At 46.9% G+C, this 26,956-nt stretch overlaps 1 protein-coding gene and 1 pseudogene across 1 annotated transcript; both read left to right on the forward strand.

Moving 5' to 3' along the window:
* Nucleotides 1–2,151: 2,151 nt before the first annotated feature.
* LOC128101025 (preferentially expressed antigen in melanoma-like protein 7) lies at nucleotides 2,152–6,066 on the forward strand (annotated as a pseudogene).
* Nucleotides 6,067–7,988: 1,922 nt separating this feature from the next.
* Nucleotides 7,989–26,490, forward strand: Ddx27 (DEAD-box helicase 27). Its single transcript, XM_052725996.1, has 21 exons — nucleotides 7,989–8,142; nucleotides 10,348–10,494; nucleotides 12,502–12,561; nucleotides 12,736–12,895; nucleotides 13,413–13,462; nucleotides 13,569–13,655; nucleotides 14,607–14,712; nucleotides 16,503–16,676; nucleotides 18,306–18,456; nucleotides 19,735–19,834; nucleotides 19,933–20,074; nucleotides 20,346–20,499; nucleotides 21,922–22,003; nucleotides 22,091–22,268; nucleotides 23,363–23,469; nucleotides 23,577–23,679; nucleotides 25,196–25,290; nucleotides 25,366–25,489; nucleotides 25,670–25,757; nucleotides 26,155–26,226; nucleotides 26,343–26,490. Exons 1-21 carry the CDS (start codon nucleotides 8,050–8,052, stop codon nucleotides 26,359–26,361), a joined length of 2,292 nt encoding a protein of 763 aa, XP_052581956.1. The 5' UTR covers nucleotides 7,989–8,049; the 3' UTR covers nucleotides 26,362–26,490.
* Nucleotides 26,491–26,956: the final 466 nt, after the last annotated feature.

Raw genomic sequence — 26,956 nt, forward strand, 5'->3', positions numbered from 1 at the left:
CAATTGGCCTAATGGTACAGCACATCTCCAACAGGATAAAATCTCATAATTCCTCCCAAATGATTGTTTCTGCTGTTCTCTATAGTCATACCTATAAGGGGAATGGTCTTTTTGTAGTCCCAGTTTAATAAAAAATTAAAGTTTGCTTTAAAGTTGGAGCCTAGCTTTCTCCTTTTCTAAACCCAATTATGCTTGTTAAAGGAAAAATCTAAAATCTCTTTCTCATATCAGAAGAGCCACCTGATATGGGACAGAAGAAAAACCAAAATTAAGGAACTATTCTATTGCCACTAATCTCATAATTGTTTGGTTTTATTTTGACTCTTGAAAACTTTTCTTAAGGTATAAATTATAAAACGAATTGCACCGGGCGGTGGTTGCGCACGCCTTTAATCCCAGCACTCGGGAGGCAGAGGCAGGTGGATCTCTGTGAGTTCGAGGCCAGCCTGGACTACCAAGTGAGTTCCAGGAAAGGCGCAAAGCTACACAGAGAAACCCTGTCTTGAAAAACCAAAAAACAAAACAAACAAAAAAAAAACAATGAATTGCTAAACAGTCTTATTAATAAAAACCCAGAGCCAGATATTGGGATGAAAGTTTTTGGTCATGTAGGGGGTTATGAACATTTGTCATCATTTAGGGGGCTTGGTTACAAGTTGTTATCCTCATTCTGAAAAGAAAAAAAGGGGGATATATAAATTATAGGATAAACTGGACGGTGGTGGTACACACTTTTAATCCCAGCACTCAGGAAGCAGAGACAGGCAGATCTCTGTGAGTTTAAGGACAGCCTGGTCTACAGAGTAAGTTCCAGGACAGGATCCCCCCAAAAAAAGTACACAGTGCTGTGGGATGTCTTTCTGTATGCTGTGAATATGTGTTGCTCCCATTGGTTAATAAATAAAGGTGCATTGGCCTATGGCTGGGCCGAATGGAGCCAGGCAGGAAGTCCAAGAGCTGATAGAGAGAGAAGAAAGGTGAATTCAGAGGGGAATAATCTGAGCTGCCGCCAGGAGAAGCAAGATGTGACAGAACAGGTAGTGCCAGAAACCACGTGGCAAAGCAGATTAATAGGAATGGGTTGAGTTAAGATGTAAGAGCTAGCTAGCAAGAAGCCTGAGCCATAGACCAAACAGTTTGTAATTAATATAAGCCTCTGTGTGCTTATTTGGGATTGAACCGCTGCAGGACTGGGTGGGACAGAAACTTCCACTAACAACACAGAGAAACCCTGTCTTGAAAAACACAAAACAAGACAACACAAAACAAAAAAAGAAAGAAATGATAGGATAAAAGGGTAGATTATTGAATCTACTTTTAAACCAAAAAAGCAACTACTAGTCTTAAATATTTTTACATTAATATGGATTTTTGTATATTGATTCAAATTTCAGGTTATTTTTGTTATACTGTGTATATGTTTCTACTCTTGTTTTAGCTATTTTTGTATATTGATACAAATTTAAGGTTATTTTTGTTAGAACATACTGTACATACCTTTCTACTCTTGTTTGATATATTGTACCTATGCAGCTCATTTAACAATGTAGTGTAAATTTCTAGTCCTTGAAGGTTATTATTACATGTACCTGGCTCTTTTTTTTTTTGGTTTTTCAAGACAGGGTTTCTCTGTGTAGCTTTGTGCCTTTCCTGGATCTCGCTCTGTAGACCAGGCTGGCCTCGAACTCACAAAGATCCACCTGCCTCTGCCTCCCAAGTGCTGGGATTAGAAGTGTGTGCCACCACCACCCGGCTAAGGTTATTATTACAAACTATTTAGGATAATAGAGAAATGCAGGATAGTAGTTAGACACCTATTACAATCAAACTTGTAATCATGTTAGGTATGTTTTCAAGGTCAAACTGAGATAAATTTTAGATAGACAGGTGAACTTCAAATACTTCAGAGATCTACAGAATATGACATTTAAGATGTTTTAATAACATAAGGGTTTTGGTTTTTTGGTTGTGTTTTTGTTTGTTTGTTTGTTTGTTTTTTGTTTTGACAATGAGACATGTCTGCTCCCAGAAGCACCAATCTACTTCAGAGAAGATGATGGGCACTGAAGAAACTCTATATGGAGTTTGCTTTCTTTGTGGTAAAAGTTAGCCACTGGGGAAAAAACTGACCTTGCCTCGACTGCTGACAGTATGCTGTCCAAATTGGATAAGCAGTTACAAACGAAAGTAACTGCCAAATTTTGCCAAGACAAGGCGGGAGAGCCCTTCAAAATTCCTGCTTCACGGAAAAGTCTGTCAGACATTCTAGGTCTGTAGGCCAAAGATGGATGTTCCAATGTTGCAGAGAAACCTTGGGTGACTGTCCAGGTAGCCAGATGTTTCTGTCATTTCTTAGTTTTGGAAGTTGTTTATTCTGCACTTCCTGTTTACTCAGGTAATAGTATATCCTTCTCAGGTCTCTGATAGAGTTGAAAACTAGATAGTTATAGTTACAGTTTTGAGAATTGTTATATTATTGTTATAGAATTGTTACCAAATTCAGAAAAGAAACTCACCAAAGAGGTGTAATGCAAATAAGGTTGAGAGACATAAATAGATAGTTTTGGGTTGGTGATACAAGTTAGAATAGAAAGTAAATTAGGGTGCCGGGCAGTGATGGCGCACGCCTTTAATCCCAGCACTCGGGAGGTAGAGCCAGGCGGATCTCTGTGAGTTCGAGGCCAGCCTGGGCTACAGAGTGAGTTCCAGGAAAGGCGCAAAGCTACACAGAGAAACCCTGTCTCGAAAATCAAAAAGAAAAAAAAAAAAGAAAAAAGAAAAAAAGAAAGTAAATTAGGATTAACACTTTGTACTCCTCACCCAGATAGGATATAGATAGTGGAGTATTTTCTCTGAATTTGCCAAATGCAAATGGACTAGACGTTGTTAATGTAATTCTTACCTGTACATATTTGTATATAGTTAGTGTACTTATTGTATATAGTTTTACTATGTTACAGTTTAAAACTTCCCTTTTTATTTAGACAAAAAGGGGTAAAGGTGTGATATATTGATTGCATTATTACAATAAAGTTTGTTTTGAATCAGAAGATGAAGCTAGCCACTAGCTTACCAAAATTAACCATAGAGATTTTGGAAGACTGAGGAAAGTAAGGCAGGGCTTAGAGAGGAGCTTGGCCCCTTTGAAGGAAGGAGCAGTAGAGATAGGAAGTCACTGGTGGCTGCTCCCCTGCTTCTCTGATCTTTCAGGTTCTCACCCTGATATCTGACTCCTGATTTTTTACTGATAAAGAATAATTAGATAAGCTCATCACATTTTATCTACTGAATCATCCCCCCCAACCCAGGTTCTTTTGTTGTTTAGATATGGACTCATATAGCCCAGGCTGACTTTGAATTTCACAGAGGATAGTCTTGAACTTCCTATCCCTTTGCCTTTCCTCCTAAATGTTGGGATTACAGGTGTGCACTAACACATGCCATGATTCTGGGCATTAAACCTAGGTCTTCATGCTTGGCAAGCAACCTAGCAACTTAGCCCAACCAGGCCTTTGATTGTGTGTGTGTGTGTGTGTGTGTGTGTGTGTGTGTGTGTGTGTGTGTGTGTGTGTGTGTGTATGTGTGTGTGTTTGTGGTGTACGTGGTGTGGAGGACAGAGGTCCATGTCAGGTATCTTTCTCTCTCTGTCTTTCCACCTTATATTTTGAGTGTCTCCCACTGAAACAGGAGCTTGTTGCTGGCTACACTGGCTGGCCAGCAAGCCCTGTGGATCCTCCTGTCTCTGAGCTTGGATTAGAGGGTGCTAAGTCCCCTGGTTCAGATTTTAAAAAGATAATTCTATTTGTTATATGAAGAATGAACTAAAGGCAGCAGGCTTGGTGGTACATGCTTTTAATCCCAGTACTCAGGAGGCAGTGGTGGATTTCTGTTGAATTCTTGGCCAGCCTGGCCTCAGAGAGCCCAGGTTACAGAGAAATACCATGTTTCAAAACAAATAAAAATAAATGGGGCTGGGTGGCGGTGGTGCACACTTTTAATCCCAGTACTCAGGAAGCAGAGTCAGGCGTGCTGTGGGATGTTCTGTATGGCAAATGTGTTGCTGATTAGTCAATAAATAAAACACTGATTGGCCATTGGCTAGGCAGGAAGTATAGGCGGGACAAGGAGGAGAATAAAGCTGGGAAGTGGAAGGCTGAGTCAGAGAGATACTGCCAGCCACAACGATGACAAACAGCATATGAAGATGCCGGTAAGCCACGAGCTACGTGGCAAGGTATAGATTAATAGAAATGGATTAATTTAAGCTGTAAGAACAGTTAGCAAGAAGCCTGCCACGGCCATACAGTTTGTAACCAATATAAGTCTCTGTGTTTACTTGGTCGGGTCTGAGTGGCTGTGGGACTGGCAGGTGAGAGAGATTTGTCCTGACTGTGGGCCAGGCAGGAAAACTCTAGCTACACAGGCGGATCTCTGTGAGTTCAAGGCCAGCCTGGTGTACATAGCGAGATCCAGGACAGGCATCAAAATTGCACAGAGAAACCTTGTCTCGGAGAAGAAAAAAAAAAAAAAACAGAAAGAAAACACTCTTGTAGGCTTTACACATGCAGGCTTTAGGGTGTTTTAGCTGCCTGTTTTTGGCCAACCAGCCTCTTCCCTCTAGGTTTCTTTGTCTTCTTGACATAGACTCTATAGCCTTTGAGAGTTTTTCTCAAATGACAAGATGTTTCATGTTCATCTTGTACTTTTCCTGGCTAAATCTGATTAGCCTCTCTCAAAGGTTGAAATTTTATTTAGAGACCACTGTCTGAAGCCAGGAATGGTTGCCTATATCTGTAATCCCAGGACTCAGGAGCCTGAGAGGCAAAAACAGGATGGGTCTCCTTGAGTAAGGCCCATACCAGCCAAAACTCTTTAAGGATATTCTGTCTCAGCAGGGCGGTGGTGGCATACTACTTTAATCCCAGCACTCAGGAGGCAGAGCCAGAGGGATCTCTGTGAGGTCGAGGCCAGCCTGGTCTACAGAGTGAGATCCAGGACAGGCACCAAAACTACATGGAGAAACCCTGTCTTGAAAAACGAAACAAAACAAAAAGAGGCAGCATTTGAAGGTTGTCACTGATCTTCACCTACCTGCGGATGAATACCAAACACAGTTGTTGGAATGGGCAGAGATGAGAAGGGGTTCCCTGAAATTGTGCTGTGTGAGGCTGAGGATTGGTACAGAGTTAGGCTGCATTGTCAAGAAGGTCTTCAAAATTTTACAGCGGGAGTTCATCAAGCAGTTGGAACTGAATACGGTGTGTGATCTCTCCACACTGGCCCGTTTTGTACCTTTCATCTGCAAGATGAGTAATCTTCACAAAATCATGTTCCCAACCCATGCTAGTACGTGTCTTCCAAGACCCCACCCACACTCCTGCAATGGGCAGTGCTACTGACAGGGACGAGAAGTATGTCCACAAGATCATTTCTCTGTTCTTCAAACTCAACAGTCTCAAGCATGTCACCAAAGATGATGTCTGTTTCCTCAATGACCACATGAAACAGTTGCTTAGGTGCCTGAAGACCCCGTTGGAGTTCCTGTCCATCTCTTTCTGCATTATCTCACAGTCTGACTTGGAGTCCTTTGCCCAGTGGGGTCACTATCAGCTTAAACATCTGTACCTGAGAGGTGTCAATTTAAGTGATTTGAATTTCATGCCTCTCAAAGTTTTCTTACAGAGTGTTGCAGACACTCTGCTGACCCTGGAATTAGAAGATTGTAGGATGAAGGACCCTGATCTCAGGGTCCTTTTCACTGCCCTGAGCCAATGCTCCCTGCTGACCAGCATCAATCTTTATGACAACGAAATTTCCACCAGTGCCCCGAAAGACCTTCTGTACCACACTGCCAATCTAATCCAGCTGACCAAGGAGCTGTACCCTGCTCCTAAAGAGGTCTATAATCACTTTGGTTATATCAGGGTAGAGAAATTTTCCCAATGTTGTACTGAGCTGAAGAGCACACTCATCACTGTAAGGCAGCTCAGGTCAATCTGCTTAGGTAGCAATCCCTGTTATGGCTGTGGTGAGCATTATTTCTATGAACTGGAGACAACACTTTGAGTACTCTGGTCACAAGAAGAATGCACTCACACCATCCTCCTGCCTCAGTCTTCTGTGTAGCTGTCCTAGCAATCGACTGCCACAACATCCAGCACAAACCCTGATCAGGTTCATGAAGACCTGGACAAGGGTCCTTTAACAATGACATTCTCAGCTTTATGGTTCAGGTTGATCATGAGACACAGTCCTGTAAAGGATGAGCCAAATCACTTCAGAACTATGTTGTTCACACAAGAATAAAACTGAGGTGTGGCAGCTCATACCATAACAAAAGGCAGATAGAGACAAGAGGATTGCTGAGCATTGGAGCTCAGCCTAGGCCACAGGAGTTCCAACTAACCTTAGGTACACTTTAAAACCCCGATCAAAACATTTAAAACATAAATACATAGATAGGCAATTAATGACTCAGTGTTTGTGGTTGGATCAATGAATGAGTTTTGTTGTTGATGATGTTCTTGCTTTTGTTTTACTTTTTCTAGACAGAGTGTTGAAGACAAATTTCTAAACAGTCTTATTAAATAAGAAACACAGAGCCAAATACAGAGGTACAAGCCGTAGAGATCAGAGCAATAGCCGCCAACTAACCTTAGCTCACCACCTCGCCATAGCTTCCCAAGAGATCCTCTTCCTGTCTAACCTGAGCCTTTATTGCCTTCCTGTTCTGCCTTCTCATTGGATCTAAGCCCAGCCACATCACTTCCTCGTCACTGCCTGTATATACAGAGCTCCAGGTCTCTATGGTTGGTACTGGGATTAAAGACGTGTGTCACCAAGCTTAGCTGTGTCCTTGAACACACAGAGACTCTCCCTGCCTAGTGATCAGATTGACGGCATGTGCTACCACCACCTGACTGCTGTTTATGGCTCGCTATGACCTCTGATCTCAAAACAAACTTTATTTATTAACATACAAATAAAATGTCACATTTCAGGACAAATAAAATATTACCACAGGGTGTCTCTTGAAAAAAAAGGGAAAGAAAAACAAAACAAAACAAAAAGATAATTAAAAATAATAATAAATGGGACCTGGCTGGACTTGGTGGTCTATAGGTGTTTAATCCAATTGGAAGCAGAGGCAGGGGGAATCTCTGTTAGTTCCAGGGTAGTCTGGTCTGTGTAGCAAGCTACACACTACAGAGTGTGACCCTGTCTAAAAAATAAAAAAAATCAGAAAGCATTTTGTTTTTTTCCCAGCACGTGGAAGTCAGAGGCAGATGGATCTCCATGAATTTGAGGCCATCCTGGTCTACAGAGAGAAACCTTGTCTCAAAAACAAAACAAAACAAACAGCAAAGCAAGTATGTGATTGAAAAGAAGAATCACAAAAACAAAACAAAACAATGTGCTTATTGTAGTGGAAAAAAATCTAAGAATTTAAGAAAATAAAATTACTTAGAATTCGATCACTCCATGTCAATTGTTTGTTACTGTATTTTCTGCCGAAATTATTTAAAAATTTTAAATTATAGCAGGACAGTGGTGGTGCACGTTTATTATTATTGTGCACGAAAAGAGGGGCGTGTTCACTTGGACAGGGTGTGTAGATGTGAGGACAACTCTGGACTGTGTTCTCTTCTTCCACCTCGTAGGTATCTGTGATGGAACTCAGGTTCTCAGGATAGTGTGGCAAACGCCTTTACAATTCGGAGGCATCTCGGAAGCCCTTGATTCCATTTTTTGTTGTTATTGTTTTGTTCCCAAATGTACATATACTTCTGATTTTCCCCCTCACCCTTGCACACACTCAGACTTCATTTGTTCCCGAAAATTGACTACGTAGTTTTCTAGTTTAAAAAAGCCCCACCTGTTTAATGTCATCATTCGAAACCACGCCCCCAAACGCCGACGGCGTTCTCTTAAAGCTTTCCTAGAGCGGACGTGACGTAAAGCACATGCGCATGACGGGAAGGCGAGCCCGGAAGAGGCCGACTGGGTCGGCGCGCCGCACTCTCTTCCGGAAGTGGCAGCTTCCTCAGCATGCTCGCCGAGCTGGGTTTCATCGGGACCATCGGCGAAGATGACGAGGTGCCGGTGGAGCCCGAGTCGGACTCCGGAGACGACCAAGAAGAGGTGGGAGCCGGCGGACGGGAGCGGCGGGGAAGGAGTCGTGGGCGGGAACGTGCTGCGGGCCCCAGGACCCCTCAGCGTGCAGAGGTGTCCCCCAGCAGGCCGCTTCACCCAGGCTGTGCAGAGTCGACCCCCCGCAGGCGAAGTCGGTCTTGCTTCCTGCCCAGTCGGGAACACCATGCTCCCTTCTGTCCTTCAAGCCTCCCCGGCGGTAGCCGTGGCGTTGGGCCGTGGGGATGTAGCCTCGAGCAAGTGGTTGTAGGGCGAGTGGCGAGGAAAAAAAAAACAACAACAAAAAAACCCAGAACTGCGTGCCTCACACTGGCATCTGCCTGCCTGACATGCCCTTCGGATGGCCCACGGCCTTTGCAGTCGAATTCCGAGAAAGCTAAACTCTAAGGCTCCAGTCTATGCATCTCAGGAGGGAGCGGTGAGGTTGTTTTGGACGGTTTGACCTCCCCCATCTGGTGGCCTGCAGGCCAGCTTAGGAGTCTGTCCAAGGCTTCTGCCCTCCGACCATCCACGCACGCTCTTCTTTGTTCCTCCCATTTTCCTTCGAGTCACACCTTGACACCGGCAACCCTCACATACTTCGTTTCCAGTTTTGTTCTGTCTCCTTCTAGCAGTGTTCTCTCACCTAGCAGGAGAGTGGTCTTCTTCCCATGATGCAGTCCCGTTGCAAGTGCTCCTTGCTCCCAACCCTGCAGCTGCTTTCCTGTGGCTTTCAGAGTGGGTCAGGCTCTGTCCTTTACACCATTTGACTCTGGTGTGGTATGTGTCCATCCTTGAAGGTGTATATGCACCTGCAGGTGCAGTGTATGTGTGTGGGTACGTATACTGTTGGCAGGCCAAAGGTTCATGAACACCAAGTGTCATTCCTCAGGAGCCGTGCACCGTATTTCTGGAGACAGTTCTCTTACCAGAACCGAGCGCACCAGCTAGGCTAGGCTGGCCAGTCAGCTCCTGGAGATCTGTCTGTTTCTGACTTCCCAGAGGTTTTGGAGACATGATTTCTCTTTGTAGCCAGAGCTGTCCTGGTACTCACTTTGTAGACCAAACTGGCCTCAACCTCAGAGATCCGCCTGCCTCTGCTGGGATTAAATGTGTGCACCACCACTGCCCGGCCAGATGATGACTCTGTATCTTTAGCGCCTAGTGTGGAGCCTTGTGTATATTAGGTACTCAATAGTTATACCTTTTTTCTCGGCTTTGGTGAGGTATATTAATGTAAATTTGTATTACTACAAAATTAAGTATAATTAAGGTATACAATGTGATGATTTGGTATGTGTATATTGTTATTGTTATCTACTAATATAATTATTATTGAGACGGGGTCTCCCTGCACAGTCCTGCCTGTCCATTATGTAGACCAGGCTGGCTTCAAACTCACAGATCCACCTGCCTCTGCCTCTGAGTGCTAGGATTAAAAGTGTGTGCCATCATGCCCAGCCTCATATATATATATTATGAAGTTAGTCTTTTTTTGTTTTTCCTTCTGGCAGTACTGGGACTTGAACTTGAGGCCTCACTCATGCTAGGCAAATGCTCTATCGCTGAACTACAGTCCCCAGCTCATGTATCTTAGTTAGGTTTCTGTTGATGTGATAAAACACCATAACCAAAAGCAGTTTGGGAAGGAAATGGTTTATATCAGCTAATAGTTCTACATCACAGCCCATCATCATAGTAAGTCAGGGCAGGAGCTCAAGGCAGGAACCTGGAATCAGGCACTGAAGCAGAAGTTATGGAGGAATGCTTACAGGCTTGCTCAGCCTGCTTCCTTGCACAAATCAGGACCACCTGCCCAGGGGTGGCACCTCCCATGGTGGGCTGGACCCACCCAGGTCAATCATTAATTGTTGGACAAACTTTTTGGAATGAAGCTTGTTAGGTGTTTGATCAGATTTTCTACAGACTCACTTTTGGCTTTTGTACACTACTAACTTCCCACTGACAGGTGTGTTAAAACCTGCCAGGACAGTTGTAGGCTGTCACTTCCGTGTTGTCTGTCCACATTTGCCTTATGTGTTTCTTTTGTATTCTGTGTGCTGATTTGAACCCAGGGCCTCTTACACGCTAGGCCGGCTCTCCCCACTGGTCCATGCTTCCAGCTCTGGGTTTCTCCTATTAGGCCTCCTCCCTTCCCTCTTCCTGTTCTGCTATCCCTCCATCTCAGCCTGTCTCTTTCCCCTCTCCTCCTCGCAGGGACCCATTGTGCTGGGCCGGAAGCAGAAAGCTCTGCAGAAGAACCGCAGTGCTGATTTCAACCCTGACTTCGTTTTCACTGAGAAGGAGGGCATGTATGATGGCAGCTGGGCCCTGGCTGATGTCATGAGCCAGCTCAAGAAGAAGGTGAGGCTGATGGGGACACAGTTAAGGTTGGACAGGAAGTGGGTATTAGGACAAACCCTTATCTATCTCATGGCCCTTTACCTTTATTTTTTTATTTTATTTTATTTTGGTTTTTCAAGACAGGGTTTCTCTGTGTAGCTTGGTGCCTTTCCTGGATCTTGCTCTGTAGACCAGGCTGGCCTCGAACTCACAAAGATCCGCCTTCCTCTGCCTCCCAAGTGCTGGGATTAAAGGCGTGCGCCACCACCGCCCAGCTTACCTTTATTTTATATTCTGCAGCTTTGGGAACCGTTTGAAAATGGGTTATGTAGGTCTGATGGGGTAGGGAGAGGAGGCTACAAGTCCCCCACAGTCCTCATGAATTACCAGTTGTAGAAAGCACTGTAAAATGGTCTTATTGTAGATCATAGTGAGAAATACATTAATTTGTCTACAGATGACATTTAGAATATCAGAGATATAGTATTCCAGTTAGTGAGGTAGTAAGGGCACTTGTAACCTGATGCCTAACCCTGATCCCTGGAACCCACATGGCAGAAGGGGGAACTGGGTCCCACTGGTTGTCTTCTGACTTCCACATGCTCTCTGTGGCTCTTATCTGCCATACCTGCTTCAATAAATAAGTAAATGTATTTTTTTCTTTATTAAATGCCCATACCTAGGCATGGTGGCACATGCTGTAACACTAGCTAGCACAACAGAGTTTGAAGTGTGCATGTAAGTGCACTACATGCATGCAGTGCCCATGGAGTCTAGAAGAGAGTGTCAGATCCCCTAGAACTGGAGTTAGAGATGTTTGTGAGCTGCCCTGATGGTGCTGGGAATGGAACCCAGGTCCTCCAGAAGGGCAGCTGTGTTCTTAACTGAGCTGAACTATCTCTCTAACATCAAGCTTTATTTTATTCTTTGTGTGTGTGTGTATCTGCCAGGTGTGTACAGGTTCCCACGGAGCTTAGAATAGGGAGCTGGGCCAGGGCGGTGGTGGCTCATGACTTTAATCCCAGCACTCAGGAGACAGAGGCAGGTGGATCTCTGTGAGTTCGAGGCCAGCCTGGTCTACAGAGTGAGTTCCAGGACAGCCAGGGCTGTTGCACAGAGAAACCCTGTCTCGAAAAACCAAAAAGAAAACAGAAAAAAAAAAGGATAGGGAGCTGGATCCTTTGGAACTGGAGTTAAAGATGTCTGTGGGCAGCCAAGTTTGGTTGTTGGAAATGAAACTCAGGCCCTATAATTTGAGCAGCGAGTGATCTTAACTGTTGAGCCATCTCTCCAGCCTCTAAAACAGTCTTAAAAAAAAAAAAAAAAGTTTTTGTATTGGTTCTTAGTAACTCAGCTTTTTTTTTAATTAATTATTTGTTTTGGTTTTTGGAGACAGGGTTTCTTTGTGTAGCCTTGACTATCCTTTTATTTTTATTTTTTAACAAACTATTTGATACCTTTCTTTTTTTTTTTTTTTTTTTGGTTTTTTGAAACAGGGTTTCTCTGTGTAGTTTTGGAGCCTGTCCTGGATCTTGCTCTGTAGACCAGGCTGGCCTCGAACTCACAGAGATCCTCCTGGCTCTGCCTCCCGAGTGCTGGGATTTAAGGCGTGCACCACCGCCCACCACCGCCTAGCTTTTTTTTTTAACTTTTTTTTTTTTTAAATGTTCATATATGCATGTAATGTGTTTGGATCAAATCCTCTTTTGGTTGTCAGTAGTATGCAGATTGATTAAATTTTCTAAAACTAGATAAGCCTAAGGTGGGGTTGTCTGATAGCCTTGACAGTCTTAGGTAGGGTGCCACTACATTCCAGGTTTGCCTGGAACTCACTATGTAGCCAAGACTGGCTTTGATTTCAGGCCCTCTTGCCTCAGTCTCCCAAATGCTAGGTTACAGGTGTGAGCCACCGTGCCTCGCTCAGACAAGCCTTTCTATGCTAACATTTGAGGCCTGACCCTGTGACATGCCTGGGTGGTGTGCTTTCTGCATCTACATTTTTTTTTCTTGTCTGGATTTTCTCTGCAGAGGGCAGCCACTACCCTGGATGAGAAGATCGAGAAAGTGCGGAGGAGAAGGAAAGCCGAGGTGAGAAGGGAGCCCAGCTGTGGAGTTGTAGATCTTTTGGCCTCACTGTCTGGGTGTTCATTACTCCTTGGTGCCCGGCGGCCACACAGCCTCTTCTGGCTGTTGAGCTGAGTATGGCTTCTCTTAGGTTCTGAGTCTCCTGGTGTTTGTAGTCACCCTACTTTATTTTCCTAGGATAAGGAAGCCAAGTCTGGGAAGGTGGAGGAGAAAGAAGACAGGGCGAGCTGTGACCTGAAGGGACAGGAGAATCTGGGAGGGAATGAGGCAGACTCCAAGGACGAAGACTCTGAAACTGACTACTCCTCTGGGGATGAGCAGGTCCTCACCAAAGCAGGTAGACCGATGCTAAACTTTGGAAGCGGCAGGAAACGGATGGGATGCATGCACCTTGGCTGTGTAGGAGCTCTGCTGTCTCCTGCAGTGCTGGGTGCCCTACCTGTGGTTCTCTTTACTTCCCACTGTGTCAGGTGCTAATTCTCTGCAGGTAGGTGCTGCTTTCCTCATCCCCAGCCCCATGCAGTGTCAGTTCCTCTACAGCTCACCTACTTGGGGTGACTGAGTTGCATTGGGTTCACCCATGTAGTGGGGGGGGGTTCAGTGAGTATTTTGATAGAATTCACTAATGTGTCAGTGTTGTGTTGAGAGCCTACTGTCTACATTGTACTTACCAGGCTGGGGTCCTGTCTATTCAAAGGAGTAGTTTTGCTATGTGACCACACAATGTCCTTATCTGTGAAAGAAGGATGGGAGAGCAGCCTTCCTGGACACCTGTGGACAGCACTGAGGACATGGGAAGCAGAGGCGGGTACTGAGTGAGGAAGGCCGTGCTCACTGCTCTGTTTTTCCCATAGACACACTCAAAGTGAAGGAGAAGAAGAAGAAGAAGAAGAAGAAGGGCCAGGTGAGCTTGAGTGTGCGGTCACTGGGCAGCTCACTTTCACAGCCTGAAAGGTCACGTGGGCTTGGGGTGCTTTGCTGAGTTCTCTCTGTTGTCTAATCTGGTGCAGGAAGCAGGAGGATTCTTTGAAGATGCATCTGAGTATGACAAAAGCCTCTCCTTCCAGGACATGAATCTGTCTCGGCCCCTCCTGAAGGTAGTAGCTTTGGCAATGGGGTTGATTTTTTTGATTGATTTAATTCTCTGTGTGGCCATGTGCTCATGTGAAACATGTGCATGTTCACGTGCCGGTGCCTGTGGAAGCAAGAAGAGGGTACTGGATTCCCTGGAGCTGGAGTTAGAGGTGCCGTGAGCTGCCGTGGGTGCTGGGAACCAAATTCAGGTCTTTGGCAAGAGCAGCAAGCGCTCTTATTGTCCAGCCATCTCTCCAGCCCATTTGTTTTAGACAGGGTCTCATAGTCCAGGCTTGCTATGAACTTGCTGTGTTGCCGAGGTAGGTCTTTAACTCCTGATCTTTCTGCCCTCTCCCAAGGGCTGGGATGCAGGTGTGCATCTGCACCCCAGCTGACAAGGATTGATTCCTGCAGTAGCCCCATCTAGGCTCCTTGCATTCCTCTTTGACCCCTTAGCACGCTGTTGTCTGCACGGCTGCCATGGAGCCCTCTTGAGCAGACCCACCAGCTCTCAAGGCCCCCACTTTCACTTACATTGACTTACAGGCTTCTTTCTCTTCGGCTCCTTTTGAGGACGGTTTTCTCCTTTGCATTTCTGTTTCCTCTGCTTTAAGATTCTTCTTCCAGAGGTCTGTTGGGGTGCTCCTTCGCTCCACCAGGTTCAGTGAGTCCCTCTCCGAAGTCCCTGTTGTGACTTGCACCTTCCTCATGGTTGTCTCCAGCTCCTGTTTGCCTGCATTGATTTATCTCTATAGAATGGGCATTTGTCTTTTGGTCTGTTTCTTTCTGCCAGTCCCCAAAGCAAGGCTTTTCTTTTTGTCTTCTGCTGTCCTGGGTGCAGCTGGGGCCTTAGGCTCTGGAGGGAAGGCACTCAAGAAGTTGTGTGTCCCGGAAGGCTTGGTGTGGTTACCTGGTTGTCTGCTGTGACTCCCTCCCTGTCCATCTACCTGTCTGACCATAACTTCTCTCCTCAGGCCATTACAGCCATGGGCTTCAAGCAGCCCACCCCGATCCAGAAGGCATGCATCCCTGTGGGCCTGCTGGGAAAAGACATCTGTGCCTGTGCAGCCACTGGGACAGGTGAAAGGGTAGGCGGGACAGAAGCCAGAACACACTGGGGCTCTAGCTTGCTAAATACACTTGGCTTTTTAAAGATTTATTTTATGTGCATGAGTGTTTTGCTTGCATGTATGTACATGTACCGTGTGTGCAGGCATGTGGAGGCCAGAAGAGGATGTTGTGTACCCTATAACTGGAGTTATAGACTGTAAACCGCCATGTGGGTGCCACATGGGTGCTGGGAATCCAACCCAGGTCCTCTGCAGGAGCAGTGAATTCTCTTAACCACTGAGCCCTCTCTGCAGCCCCTCCCTCCACTTGCCTTTTGGAACTATAGAGGATGTTTATAAAGCCAGATATGGTGGTGTATTCCTCTAATTCCAGAACTGAGACAGAAAGCCTGTCTCAAAAAAAACAAAAACAAAAAACCAGAATAAAGTCTGTAGAAATCTGTATTCGATTGCTCTGTGTAATAGCTCTGGCTGTCCTAGAACTCGATCTGTAGATCAGGCTGACCTCAAACTCAGGAATCCTCCTGCCTCTGCCTCCCAAGTGTTGGTATTAAAGGTGTGCACCACCATTGCCATTGATTTTTGTTGTTGTTAAAATAATTTTATTTTTAGCTGGGTGGTGGTGGTGCACACCTTTAATCCCAGCACTGGGGAGGCAAAGGCAAGTGGATCTATGTGATTTGGAGCCCAGCCTGGTCTACAAAGCGAGTTCCAGGACAGCCAGAGTTGTTACACAGAGAAACCCCTTCTCGAAAAGCCAAAAAGAGAGAGAGAGAGAGACAGAGAGAAACAGAGACAGAGAGAGATTTTTAATTATGTGTATGTGTGTATGTCTGTGTGTGGGTATATGTTCATGTGGGTGCAGGTGCCCACAGAATCTAGAAGAGGATGACAGGCCCCCTGAAGCTAGAGTTCTCCAGGCAGTTGGGAGCTGCCTGGCATGGGTGCTGGGAACTGCATTTCTCCTAGAAGGCAGCACTCACTTTTAACCCTGAGCCCAGCTCCTCAACTGGTGATTTTAACGGCCTCTAAAGCTATGGGGATGCCAGTTCGTCTTCACAGACTCACTATAGAACACTGAACTAGGAACTGGGGAGATGGCTCAGAAGTCAAGAGCACTGGCTACTTTTGTAGAGGACCAAAGTTTGGTTCCCAGCACCCATTTGGCAGCTTAATAACCATCTGACTGTAGTTCCAGGGGATCAGACACCTGATCTCTAATGGCCTCCATGGGCACCAGGCATACACACATACAGGTAAAATACTCCTACACATTTAAAGTATAAAAATAAGTAAGTCTTGGTGCTGGAGAGAGAGGTTAGTGGTTAAGAGCACTGGCTGTTCTTCCAGGGGACCTGAGTTCAATTCCCAGCACCCACATGCCAGTTCATAGCTGTCTGTAACTCCAGTTTCAGAGGATTCAATGCGGGCACACACATGTAGCAGGCATTCATAGACATACACATACTTGTAAGTAAACAAATAAATCTCTGAAAATAATAAATAACTAAGGCTCTAAGAATGTTGAGCTTTGTTTCTGGCATGCACTGGTGTTGGGTTGTGGGTTGGATGCCTTGGGGTCCTCTGGAGAGCACCCAGCCTGGTGACTGCTGGACTGGCTCTCCAGCCCAGTTATTAGTAAATCCCTCAGTTTACAGTGACATTGTGTGACAGCAAGAAAGCACTTACGTGCATAAGGTGCATGTTTCCATAGGCAGAGGTCTGGTTACTGGATTCTGCTGGAACCCAAGCATGGAAGGTCTGAACCTGTTCTCTGCTCTCCTGCTTTCCTCCCTCCAGGCAAGACGGCGGCCTTTGCCTTGCCTGTCTTGGAGCGTCTGATCTACAAGCCCCGCCAGGCTGCAGTCACTCGAGTGCTGGTGCTGGTACCTACCAGAGAGCTGGGCATCCAGGTGCACTCGGTCACCAAGCAGCTTGCCCAGTTCTGCAGCATCACCACCTGCCTGGCTGTGGGTAAGTGAGGCCCACCAGCCTTTGGGAAATAGAATGTGATGGACATAGAATGGGGTGTGCTTCATCCCACCCCCAAATGTCAGGAAAAGACCTTTCTGTTGATTGGATCCATCTAAAAATCAGGTGACACATTTTCATAGTGGATATAGAGGCAGGAGAATACATTTCATTAAGACTTAACTTTTTTTTATTTTGTTTTATATTTTTCACTCTGTAGCCCAGGTTGGCCTCAAACACAGCAATCCTTCTGCCTTACCTTCCTGCTACTAAGTGAGGTTACAGGTGTGAGCCACTGTATTCGGCAGGACTTAACCTCTTTAATTGGTGGTGCTGGGGATTGAATCTAGGGTCTTTTGCACGATAACGTATCCCTGAACTGCACTCCTACTCAGAAAACTTAACCTTGGCTGGAAAGCTGAGCTAGTGGTTCAAAACACTTGCTATTCTAAAAAAGGACCTGGGTTTCAGTTCCCAACATCCACATGGTAACTCACAACTGTCTGTAACTTTAAGTTCCAAGGGATCTGACATTTTCTTCTGATCTCTGCGGGCATCAGCACCAGGCATGCACATGGTGTACATAACACATGCAGGCAAAAGATTCATGCACATAATAAGATGAAACAGACCTTTTTAAAAAAAAACCTCAGATGTGTGACGAACGCCTTTAATCCTAGCACTCAGGAGGCAGAGGCAGGCGGATCTTTGTGAGTTGGAGGCTAGCCTGATCTACAGAGGGAGTTCCAGGATAGCCAAGACTGCACAGTGAGACTCTGTCCACAAACCCAAAGAAGACTTAACCTTAAGAAAGAAAATTCAGGCCGGGCGGTGGTGGCGCACGCCTTTAATCCCAGCACTCGGGAGGCAGAGGCAGGCGGATCTCTGTGAGTTCGAGGCCAGCCTGGGCTACCAAGCGAGTTCCAGGAAAGGCGCAAAGCTACACAGAGAAACCCTGTCTCGAAAAACCAAAACCAAAACCAAAAAAAAAAAAAAAAAAAAAAAAAGAAAGAAAGAAAATTCAGGGTTGGGGTGGAGTTCCATGGTAAAGGGCTTGTGTAGTTTCTGCCAGTCTCTGGGTTCCATTCCTAGTAACATGCAAACAGTATTTCCCGTAAAATCTTGGGTACTCCTAGTACTTGGGAGGATGAGGTGGGGTCATTGCCAGCCTAGGCTACAGAGTGAGACCCTGTCTCAAACTACGAAAAGAAAGACGAGGCTTCAGCCTTTTTCTTGAATCAGTTCAGGGTAGAATTTCTGCTTATTGTGAATGACAGTGTTTGGGGCGGATGTCCCCTGGTGAGGTTCCAGTGCCGTCTAGTCTCTTTTTCCCTCTGTATGTAGTTGGAAGTCAGGGATGATCTTGGTATTCATGTACAGGGACATCATCACTTTGTATAGCTGGTTCTCAGACCTTGAATAGCTTCAGTCATTCAATTCTGAAGTCCTGTTTTGATGTCTGCCCTCAGCCTGAATGTAATGAATGCATCTGTCTTGAAGCTCATCGAGAAATCATATAGCTTAGGCCTCAGACTGTCTTGTTCCCTGTGTGTTCTACATTTGGCCTGAGTCCAGGCAGGTGGCACTGATGAGTGACTGACCAGGCCATCCACTGGGGTCTGCTTCCTGCAGGTGGCCTGGATGTGAAGTCTCAGGAAGCTGCTCTTCGGGCAGCACCAGACATCCTTATTGCCACACCTGGCCGGCTCATCGACCACCTCCATAACTGCCCTTCCTTCCATCTGAGCAGCATTGAAGTGCTCATCCTGGATGAGGCTGACAGGTAGCCTGAGGTGCAGGCCTGGGAATCCTGCACTGTTACCCTGTGGTACTCTCTAAAGCTCTTGGTCACTGGCGTGTAACACCAGTTAACAGTTCACACTGGGTCTCTGTCCAGATTTAGGTCGGATTTCCCTGGGTATACATGTGTGCTCTTTCTTCCCTCCTCTTTCTTCCCTCTGGAGTGAGCTGTTTAAGAGGTTGGAGAGGTCATTCAGGAATAGTGCTACATGCCTGTAATCCCAACACTTGGAAGGCTGGGAGACTGAGGCAGGAAGATTACCAAGAGTTTGAGCCAAGCTCAGCATACATAGCAAGTTCCAGACCAGCCTGGATACAGAGTGAGACCTTGTCTCAAAAAGAAGGTCAAATAATGTGAGGCATACCATTTTCTCGAGGTTTGAGAACATGACTGAGATCCTCAGAACAAATCTTTTCCTTGTGTGCACATGGGAATAAGAGAGGTGTCCACCTCGTGCATGACTCTACAGAGAGTAGTACAGGCAAGGCCATCATCTCCAGGACTGCTCCCTCTGCTTCTGCCCCTCCACACTTCCACCCCTCCCACCCCACGCCCTTCCTTTGCTCATATATATCCCAGTTGGACCTCTGATGGAGGTCAGTTGGGAGGATGGTTCACCCTCACTGGATCCTGGAAGAACTGAGCAGCATCTCACGTGTGCCTCTCCTCAGCTCAGCTAATGGCAGTCCAGGCCTTCAGTTGTTCATCTCCGTGTTTCATGTCTGTGGTGCACCCATTGTTAAACCCTGGTAGCACCTACTGTGGGGCTCTTTCTCTGCACAGCACCATCTCCTTAACCTGCTTCAAGTTTCTCTGAGCCCTTATCCAGCAGCCTTGTCCCAGGGATGGCTTATCAGTCCAGTCACCAGGACATAACAAATGCAGAGAGAGCAAGGCTGAGGGGATAGTCTAGATGGAGACTAAAGACATATGACCACCAGCTGCAACACAGAAGCGTTTGGGAGAACTGTGGAGGTCTGGTCTTGTCCATGCACTCAAATGTTTGACCTTGTAGTTATGTAGGAGCAGCTATTGTCCATCAGGAGTATATGCTAGGACACTGGGGATAAGCTGTCATGATCTCAGCGCCTTGCAGAGTATAAGGGTGGAGTCCTTGAGACTCAGAGATAATTTAGGGTGAGATAACAGTGATCACAGGGTAAACAGGAGTCGCAATACAACCTTGGCCCGTGTGATCTCATGACCCTCACTCTTGACAGAAGAGCTCTTCTTCAGCATGTCTCTCTCCCCTTCTTCCAGAATGCTGGATGAATATTTTGAGGAGCAGATGAAGGAGATTATCCGAATGTGTTCCCACCACCGCCAGACCATGCTCTTCTCAGCCACCATGACAGATGAGGTGGGTGTGCCTAGTGGCCTAGAGGATGCCAGCTGGGAAAGCTGTCTTTCCGTGTTTTCCAACTCTGAGCTGAGCAGCTCTGACCATGTACTTGGCAGGTCAAAGATCTGGCTTCGGTCTCCTTAAAGAACCCTGTGCGGATATTTGTCAACAGCAACACAGATGTAGCTCCCTTCCTTCGGCAAGAGTTCATACGGATTCGGCCTAACAGGGAAGGGGACCGGGAAGCCATTGTGGCAGGTGAAGGCCCAGGGCAGGACTGGACAGGGTGGGCATCTGCACTCAAGCTCTTGCTTTTGAACCCTAGCCACCTCCATCCATTCTCCCCTAGCTCAGACAGTGGCATTGCTTATCAGCCAGCCCACGTCACCTTTTCTGGAGGCCAGCTGTCCTGCTGCCTCCCATTTCCCCACTCCATGATGTTGACCACACTAGGGAGTTGGCTTCTCCATCATTGCCTTGGCTTGTGAGGCCCAGTCTGCCCCATGCTGGCTCACTTTTCTCCCTTCAGCTCTACTGATGAGAACCTTCACCGACCATGTGATGCTGTTCACCCAGACCAAGAAGCAGGCCCACCGCATGCACATTCTTTTGGGGCTGCTGGGGCTGCAGGTGGGCGAGCTCCACGGCAACTTGTCACAGACACAGCGGCTGGAGGCCCTCCGGTAATACTCAGGGTGCTACCCTCCTGGGCAGGCCGAGGGGAGCTCCTTGTGAAGGGAACTGGGACCCCGGGGGTTGTGTTAGAGCAGTGGCAGGGAACACAGAACAGTACAGTGCCCCACTTTAAACACTCGACCTAGATCAGTGTCTGCAACTCCTGTGGTCCCAGCTTCTTGGAGACTGAGGTGGGAATCACTGATGTCTCAGAAAACATTTAGTTTTAACCTGTGCACGTAAGGTTGCATGTAGTTAGAACTTGCCTGACCTCTGAGCAGGTCGCCAATTGCTTCCCTGTGGATCGGCAGCAGGAAATACATGGTGTGTGACTTTCCCAGAGAGCTCACATGTCACTTGATTCCAACAACCCACACTCGGGCAGCAGTCACTTCCTGAGCATCAGCGCTGCAGCCTGTGCTGCAGCGTTTCCGTGAGTTTGTCATTAGTCCTCACAGAGCAGAACAGAGCTGCAGGAAAGGGGCCCTTCAGAACGCCTGCCCATTCGTCACAGACTAAGAGGTGTGTGTGAAGCGAGGAAGCTCCACTCACTGAGGCTGTGGCCTCTGCTTCGTGCTGTAGTCTAGACTGTTCCTGAACTTGAATGTCACAGGAATCGCTGCTGCCTGAGACAGTATACACCTGATTTGATGTGCCTAGGTAATGCTGGTAGGCTGAGTGTGGGGTGACTGGCATTGAACTTGGTGCCCCTGTGCTGGGTGTGGCTCTGGTAGAAGGTTTGCACAAGTCCCAGTGTTACATGCCCAGCTGCTTCTCCTTGTTCCATCCACCCCCTAAATTAAAATGTGAGCACAGTGTGATGAGCCGCCCCCTGTGCTTGGACTCCAGGAAGGATTCACGGCAAATTTATGTGTTTGTTTGTTTATTTTTGGGTTTTTGGAAACGGGGTTTCTCTGTGTAGCTCTGGCTGTCACTCTGCAGACCAGGCTGGCCTTGAACTCATAGAGATCCTCCTGCCTCTGCCTTCTAAGTGCTAGGATTAAAGGTGTACACCACTGTCCTGCCAACTTTATTTATTTTTGTTTTTGGCTTTTCGAGACAAGGTTTCTCTCTGTGTAACAGTCCTAGCTGTCCTGGAACTCACTCTGTAGTCCAGGCTGGCCTCCAACTCACAGAGATCCCCTTGCCTCTGCCCCTGAGTGCTGGGATTAAAGGCGTGCGCCACCACCGCCTGTCCAACTTTTATTTTTATTCTGTTTCTTTTTATGTATTTGTGCTTGTATGTGTGCCATGGTGCACATGAGGAGGTCAAAGGACAACATGTAGCAATCAGTTCTCTCCTTCCACCACGTGGGTCCCAGGCATTGAACTTACTTCCTCAGGCTTAGTAACACGTACCTTTACCCGCTGAGCCATTTCATGGTGTTGGACTGAGGTAGCTTATTGAACATCTCTGTGGCTCTTTCTAGGCGCTTTAAGGATGAACAGATTGACATCCTGGTGGCCACAGATGTGGCAGCCCGTGGGCTTGACATTGAAGGAGTGAAAACAGTGAGTGAGTCTTGTGTCACTTGCTGAGGGGGAGTCCTTGTGCCTCCCTGTGCCTGCCCACTGTACCTCACTGTGCTTCCCCTCCAGGTGATCAACTTCACCATGCCCAACACTGTCAAACACTATGTGCACCGGGTGGGGCGGACTGCACGTGCTGGCAGAGCAGGGCGCTCGGTCTCTCTGGTGGGAGAAGAGGAGCGGAAGATGCTGAAGGAGATTGTGAAGGCTGCCAAGGCTCCAGTGAAGGCGCGAATCATCCCCCAGGGTGAGCAGCACAGGGTGCTGGGCTCAGGCAGGATGATGCCAAGAGCTCTGCTGCCTCCTGAGTACCCTGGACAGGCCCCTCCCCTTCCTGGGTGTCAGGCTGTGTACCAAAGAATGCTGAATGTGGGGTCCAGCTCATCAGAACTTCTTAGAAGTGAAGAGAGGTCTCTGTCCCATCAACCCCCCTTCCTATTGGTGGGCAAGGAGGGGAGGTTGGCACTCATTCTTTTGGCTCCTTCCTTTTGTTCTGTTAGTATGGGCCTTTCTTCCTCCTTATTTTTACCCCAATACTAGAGATGGAACCTAGGGCCTTGTACATGCTAAGCAAGTAGTCTACCACTGAGCTTTATTCCCAGACCTTGTTTTATTTTGAGACCAGGTCTCTTCAGTTGTTCAGGCTGGCCTTGAACTGGTTCTGTTGATCAAGTTGGCCTTATTTATTTAATAATTTCCTTTTTCTTTTTCTGAGACTTGATCTCTCTGTGTAAACCAGATTGGCCTCAAAATCACAAAAGTCCACCTGCCTCTGCCTCCTGGGTGCTAGGATTAAAGGTGTGCACCACCATGCCTGGCTTTGGTTTATCTGTTGAATGTTGCAAAGCTGAGTCTGCCTGTTGGAGTCAGTGATGATGAGCTCTGTAATCAAAGAGCTCACCACTGTGCACACTGGGACAGAGCCTTCAGAGCCTTCTGATTGTGGATGCCCTTTTCTCTGGTTTCTTCTTCATTTGTTTTGAGGTTCTATTATTTTTTATGTGTATGGGTGGTCCGTCTGCATGAATGTCCAGGTAACACGTGGGGGTTCTGGAGATCTGAATTTGTGTCTTCGTCCTTGTGAGGCATCTCCCCAGCCCTTGTTTGTTCGCTTTTGAGATGAGTTCTGGCTCTGTTGTGCTCAGGCTGGCCCCAGACTCCTGGGCCCAAGCAGGTCTCTGTCTCCCGAGTAAGCAGGGATATAGGCCAGCATCACAGGCCCTGTTCTTAGTGGGAGGTATTCAGCAAGGAAGTTCTGTGTCAGTAAGTAGGCGTCTGTGTCACTTTCACTAGCCACCTAGTCGTCACCCTCAGTTTTATTCTTTATTCGTTTCCTATAAGATGTTATCCTCAAATTCCGGGACAAGATTGAGAAAATGGAGAAAGATGTGTATGCAGTGCTGCAGCTGGAGGCAGAGGAAAAGGAGCTGCAGCAGTCAGAAGCCCAGGTGAGGCCGTGTGGCCATCTCCCCACCCCTGCTGCCCAGGGACAGCTGCATGCTCACCTGGTAGGGGCTGCTGCAGCTCCACCACAGTGTCCTTGTCACCCCCACAGATAGACACGGCAAAGCGGCTCTTGGGGAAGGGGAAGGAAACGGCAGAGCAGGAGCCTGAGAGGAGCTGGTTCCAGACCAAAGAAGAGAGGAAGAAGGAGAAGAGTAAGTCCTGAACATTAATGGGAAATGCTTGTCTCGCAAATGTAAGGACCTGAGTCTGAGTCTCTAGACCCTGCCTCCCAGCTTGAAAAATTAAAGTGTCAGCCGGGCGGTGGTGGCGCACGCCTGTAATCCCAGCACTCGGGAGGCAGAGGCAGGTGGATCTCTGTGAGTTCGAGGCCAGCCTGGTCTACAGAGCTAGTCCAGGACAGGCTCCAAAGCTACAGAGAAACCCTGTCTCAAAAAACCAAAAAAAAAAAAAAAAAAAAAAAAAAAAGAAAAATTAAAGTGTCAGCATGCTTCTTAGTCATATGAGTAATTATAATTAACTTCTCCCTCTTAAGGGATAGTGAAAGTTTTTCCAGTTTTTGCCATGGGGATGTCATGAGAAACTTTAAACATGTGCCCCTAATTTAAGTAAGCATTTTGCTTTGTAGGATAAACTCCTGAAAGTGGAGAAGAAATATGCACATTTCTAATTCTAGTGGTGGTTTCAGAGTTATTTCTCATATAGACTGTGCCAGCAGAAATCCTGCACTGTTTATTGGGACAGGCAGGAAGGGTGAGTGTGCTAGACTTCTGGTACAGTGGGGCTGGGATGATCAGTGGAAGGTGCTGAGGACTAGATTAAACCTGTCTTCATCCTTTGTAGCAGGAGTCAAGAGACAGTGAGCACCTTCACTGTAGTGAGCAGCCGGGCCTTGGTGAAGTGCAGATGGTCAGCAGTGTGTGAAGGAGAGAGCCTCAGACGTCACTCTCCAAGTGTCATGTGTCATCCACTTGGTTTATTTTTTGAGACAGGGTCTCTCATTGGCCTGGAACTCAGCAAATAGGCTAGTCTGGCTAGCCAGTAAGCCCTAGTCTCTGCCATCCCAGTTCTGGGATTATAAATGGATTACCAGTACACCCACTTTTTATCTGTCTGTCTTTCTTCTTAAATGGGTTCTAGGTGCTTGAGTTTATCTTTAATCTCCGTGTAGATGATTGTAGATGGATCTCTGTGAGTTTGAAGCTAGCCTACTTTACATAGTGAGTTCCAGGCAAGCTATGGCTACATAGACCCTGTGTCAAAAAGCCAGTTTTAAAAAAAAGTTGGTTCTAGGTATCAAATTCAGGTCCTTACTCTTTTAAAAATGTATGTCTGTATTCTGTTAGTTTCATTGTGTATTAGTATATTTGGATCATACCCTCCTCTGCTGTCCCCTCCCCCTCCACACTGAGCCTCTTTCCAGCAAGTCCCCTCCTGCTTTGAAGGCTGCTGCATTTAATTGGGTCACTGGCAAGAGCATGGTAGGGCTATTCCCTTGAGCAGGGGCAGCTTGCCAGCGGCTGCACCACTGAGGAATGTGTCTCCCCTCTCCCAGCAACCATTACCTCACCAGCCCCTCTCCCTAGCCCCTCATTCTTACCTGACAAGCACTTTTCTAAGTGAGCCGTCAGTCCCCCAGTTACTCTTCATCTTAAGTTTTAAAGACAGAATGAAACAGCCCCTGAACCCCATGCTCTGTTCTCACTCCAGTTGCCAAGGCTCTGCAGGAGTTTGACTTGGCCTTAAGAGGAAAGAAGAAAAGAAAGAAGTTTATGAAGGATGCCAAGAAGAAGGGGGAGATGACGGTGAGTGGTCTCCCTCTGGGGTGAGGTCCGTGGAGCCCTGGTCTGTTCTGTGCTCACCCCTCACTCTGCCCCCAGGCAGAGGAGAGGTCCCAGTTTGAAATCCTCAAGGCTCAGATGTTTGCAGAGCGGCTGGCCAAGAGGAACCGCAGAACCAAGCGAGCACGGGCAATGCCCGAGGATGAGCCTGCAGCAGGCCCTGGTAAGAGGTGGGGAGTCCACTCAGTATCCGCACCATGGCAGGAGGAGTTGGCGGGGATGGCAGTGGCCAACTTTGGAGGAAGTGGGATCTACCAGTATATATGGCCTTCCACTGGCTTTGGAATCCTCAAGTAGAGCTTCAAGGGACTTAGCAGCCTCCGACCCATCTTTCTCTGTGCAGCCAAGAAGCAAAAGCAGCAGAGGAAGTCTGTGTTCGATGAAGAACTCACCAACACGAGCAAGAAGGCCCTGAAACAGTACCGAGCTGGGTAGGCTTAAGTGCTCCTCAGCCCTTGGTGTGCTATGAAGTGAGGTGTCTGCATCCTTGCCCGCTCCCAGCTCTCTTACCTAGAGCTTCCTAATGCTGTGACTCAGGGTGCTTCTCTGCCCCCAGGCCTGTTGTGCAAAAGCAGGAGAGGTGTCTCTGTTCCTTGTGTTAAGTTCCCCCGGATCTAGACATCTCAGTCTAGGCTGGTGGAAAAGGCCTCTTCCTGCTCATCTGTAAAGCTGGTGGCTGACTTCCAGAAATGCGTATTGTTTTGTAGAAGCCCACGGGAGCCTGAATCCCACCCCTCCCCCCTCTGCTACCCTCTCTGTGAAGCTGAGATGGAATGGCATCACTCACATGCCCCACAGCCTGCCCATCTCACATTTCATGTCTTACAGCCCTTCCTTTGAAGAGCGGAAACAATTAGGTCTGTCCCGCCAGAGAAGAGGGAACTTCAAATCTAAGTCCAGGTGATGTTGTGCTTTATAGGGCAGAAGTGGTGCCCGTGGGGCTAGAGAAGCAAGCTGTCTTGGAAGGCAGCTTTGCTTCTTCCTAATGGCTTTAATTTTGTTGATTTTCTTAATAGGTATAAGAGAAAGAAGTAACCCAGTGACGTGAAGAAGTTGAATGGGCCAATTTTATATCCCTTCCCTGTGGGAAGTTACCCTGTCTTGGTCTGTTTTTTCCATTTGTAAAACAATAACTATAACAAGAAAAAAAATCTTTTAAATAAGCCTGCTATTTGTGTTTTGTTTTTTTTTAAAGCTGTTGGATGAGGTTTTTTTTTTTTAATATTTTTTTAAATATTTATTTATTTATTATGTATACAGTGTTCTGTCTGAACATATCCCTGCAGGCCAGAAGAGGGCACCAGATCTCATTACAAATGTTTTTTTTGTTTTGTTTAAGATTTATTATTTTATATAGTGTTCTGAATAGTTGTGAGCCACCATGTAGTTGCTGAGAATTGAACTCAGGACCTTTGGAAGAGCAGCCAGTGCTCTTAACCTCTGAGCCATCTCTCCAGCCCCTGGGTGCGTTTCTATCTAGAAGCTGTTTCATAGTGTCTCATCCATGGCTTTTTAAAGTTTTAAGCAAGTATCTCACGTTGCCCAGGCTAGCTTGGAACCTACTATTCAGACCTCAAACTTGTAACTCTCTAGATTGCTTGATTATAGGTATATGCTGCCCTGCCTGGAT

Source organism: Peromyscus californicus, unplaced genomic scaffold, assembly GCF_007827085.1.
Source record: "Peromyscus californicus insignis strain IS unplaced genomic scaffold, ASM782708v3 Scaffold_7__1_contigs__length_154581171, whole genome shotgun sequence".
Taxonomy (NCBI): domain Eukaryota; kingdom Metazoa; phylum Chordata; class Mammalia; order Rodentia; family Cricetidae; genus Peromyscus; species Peromyscus californicus.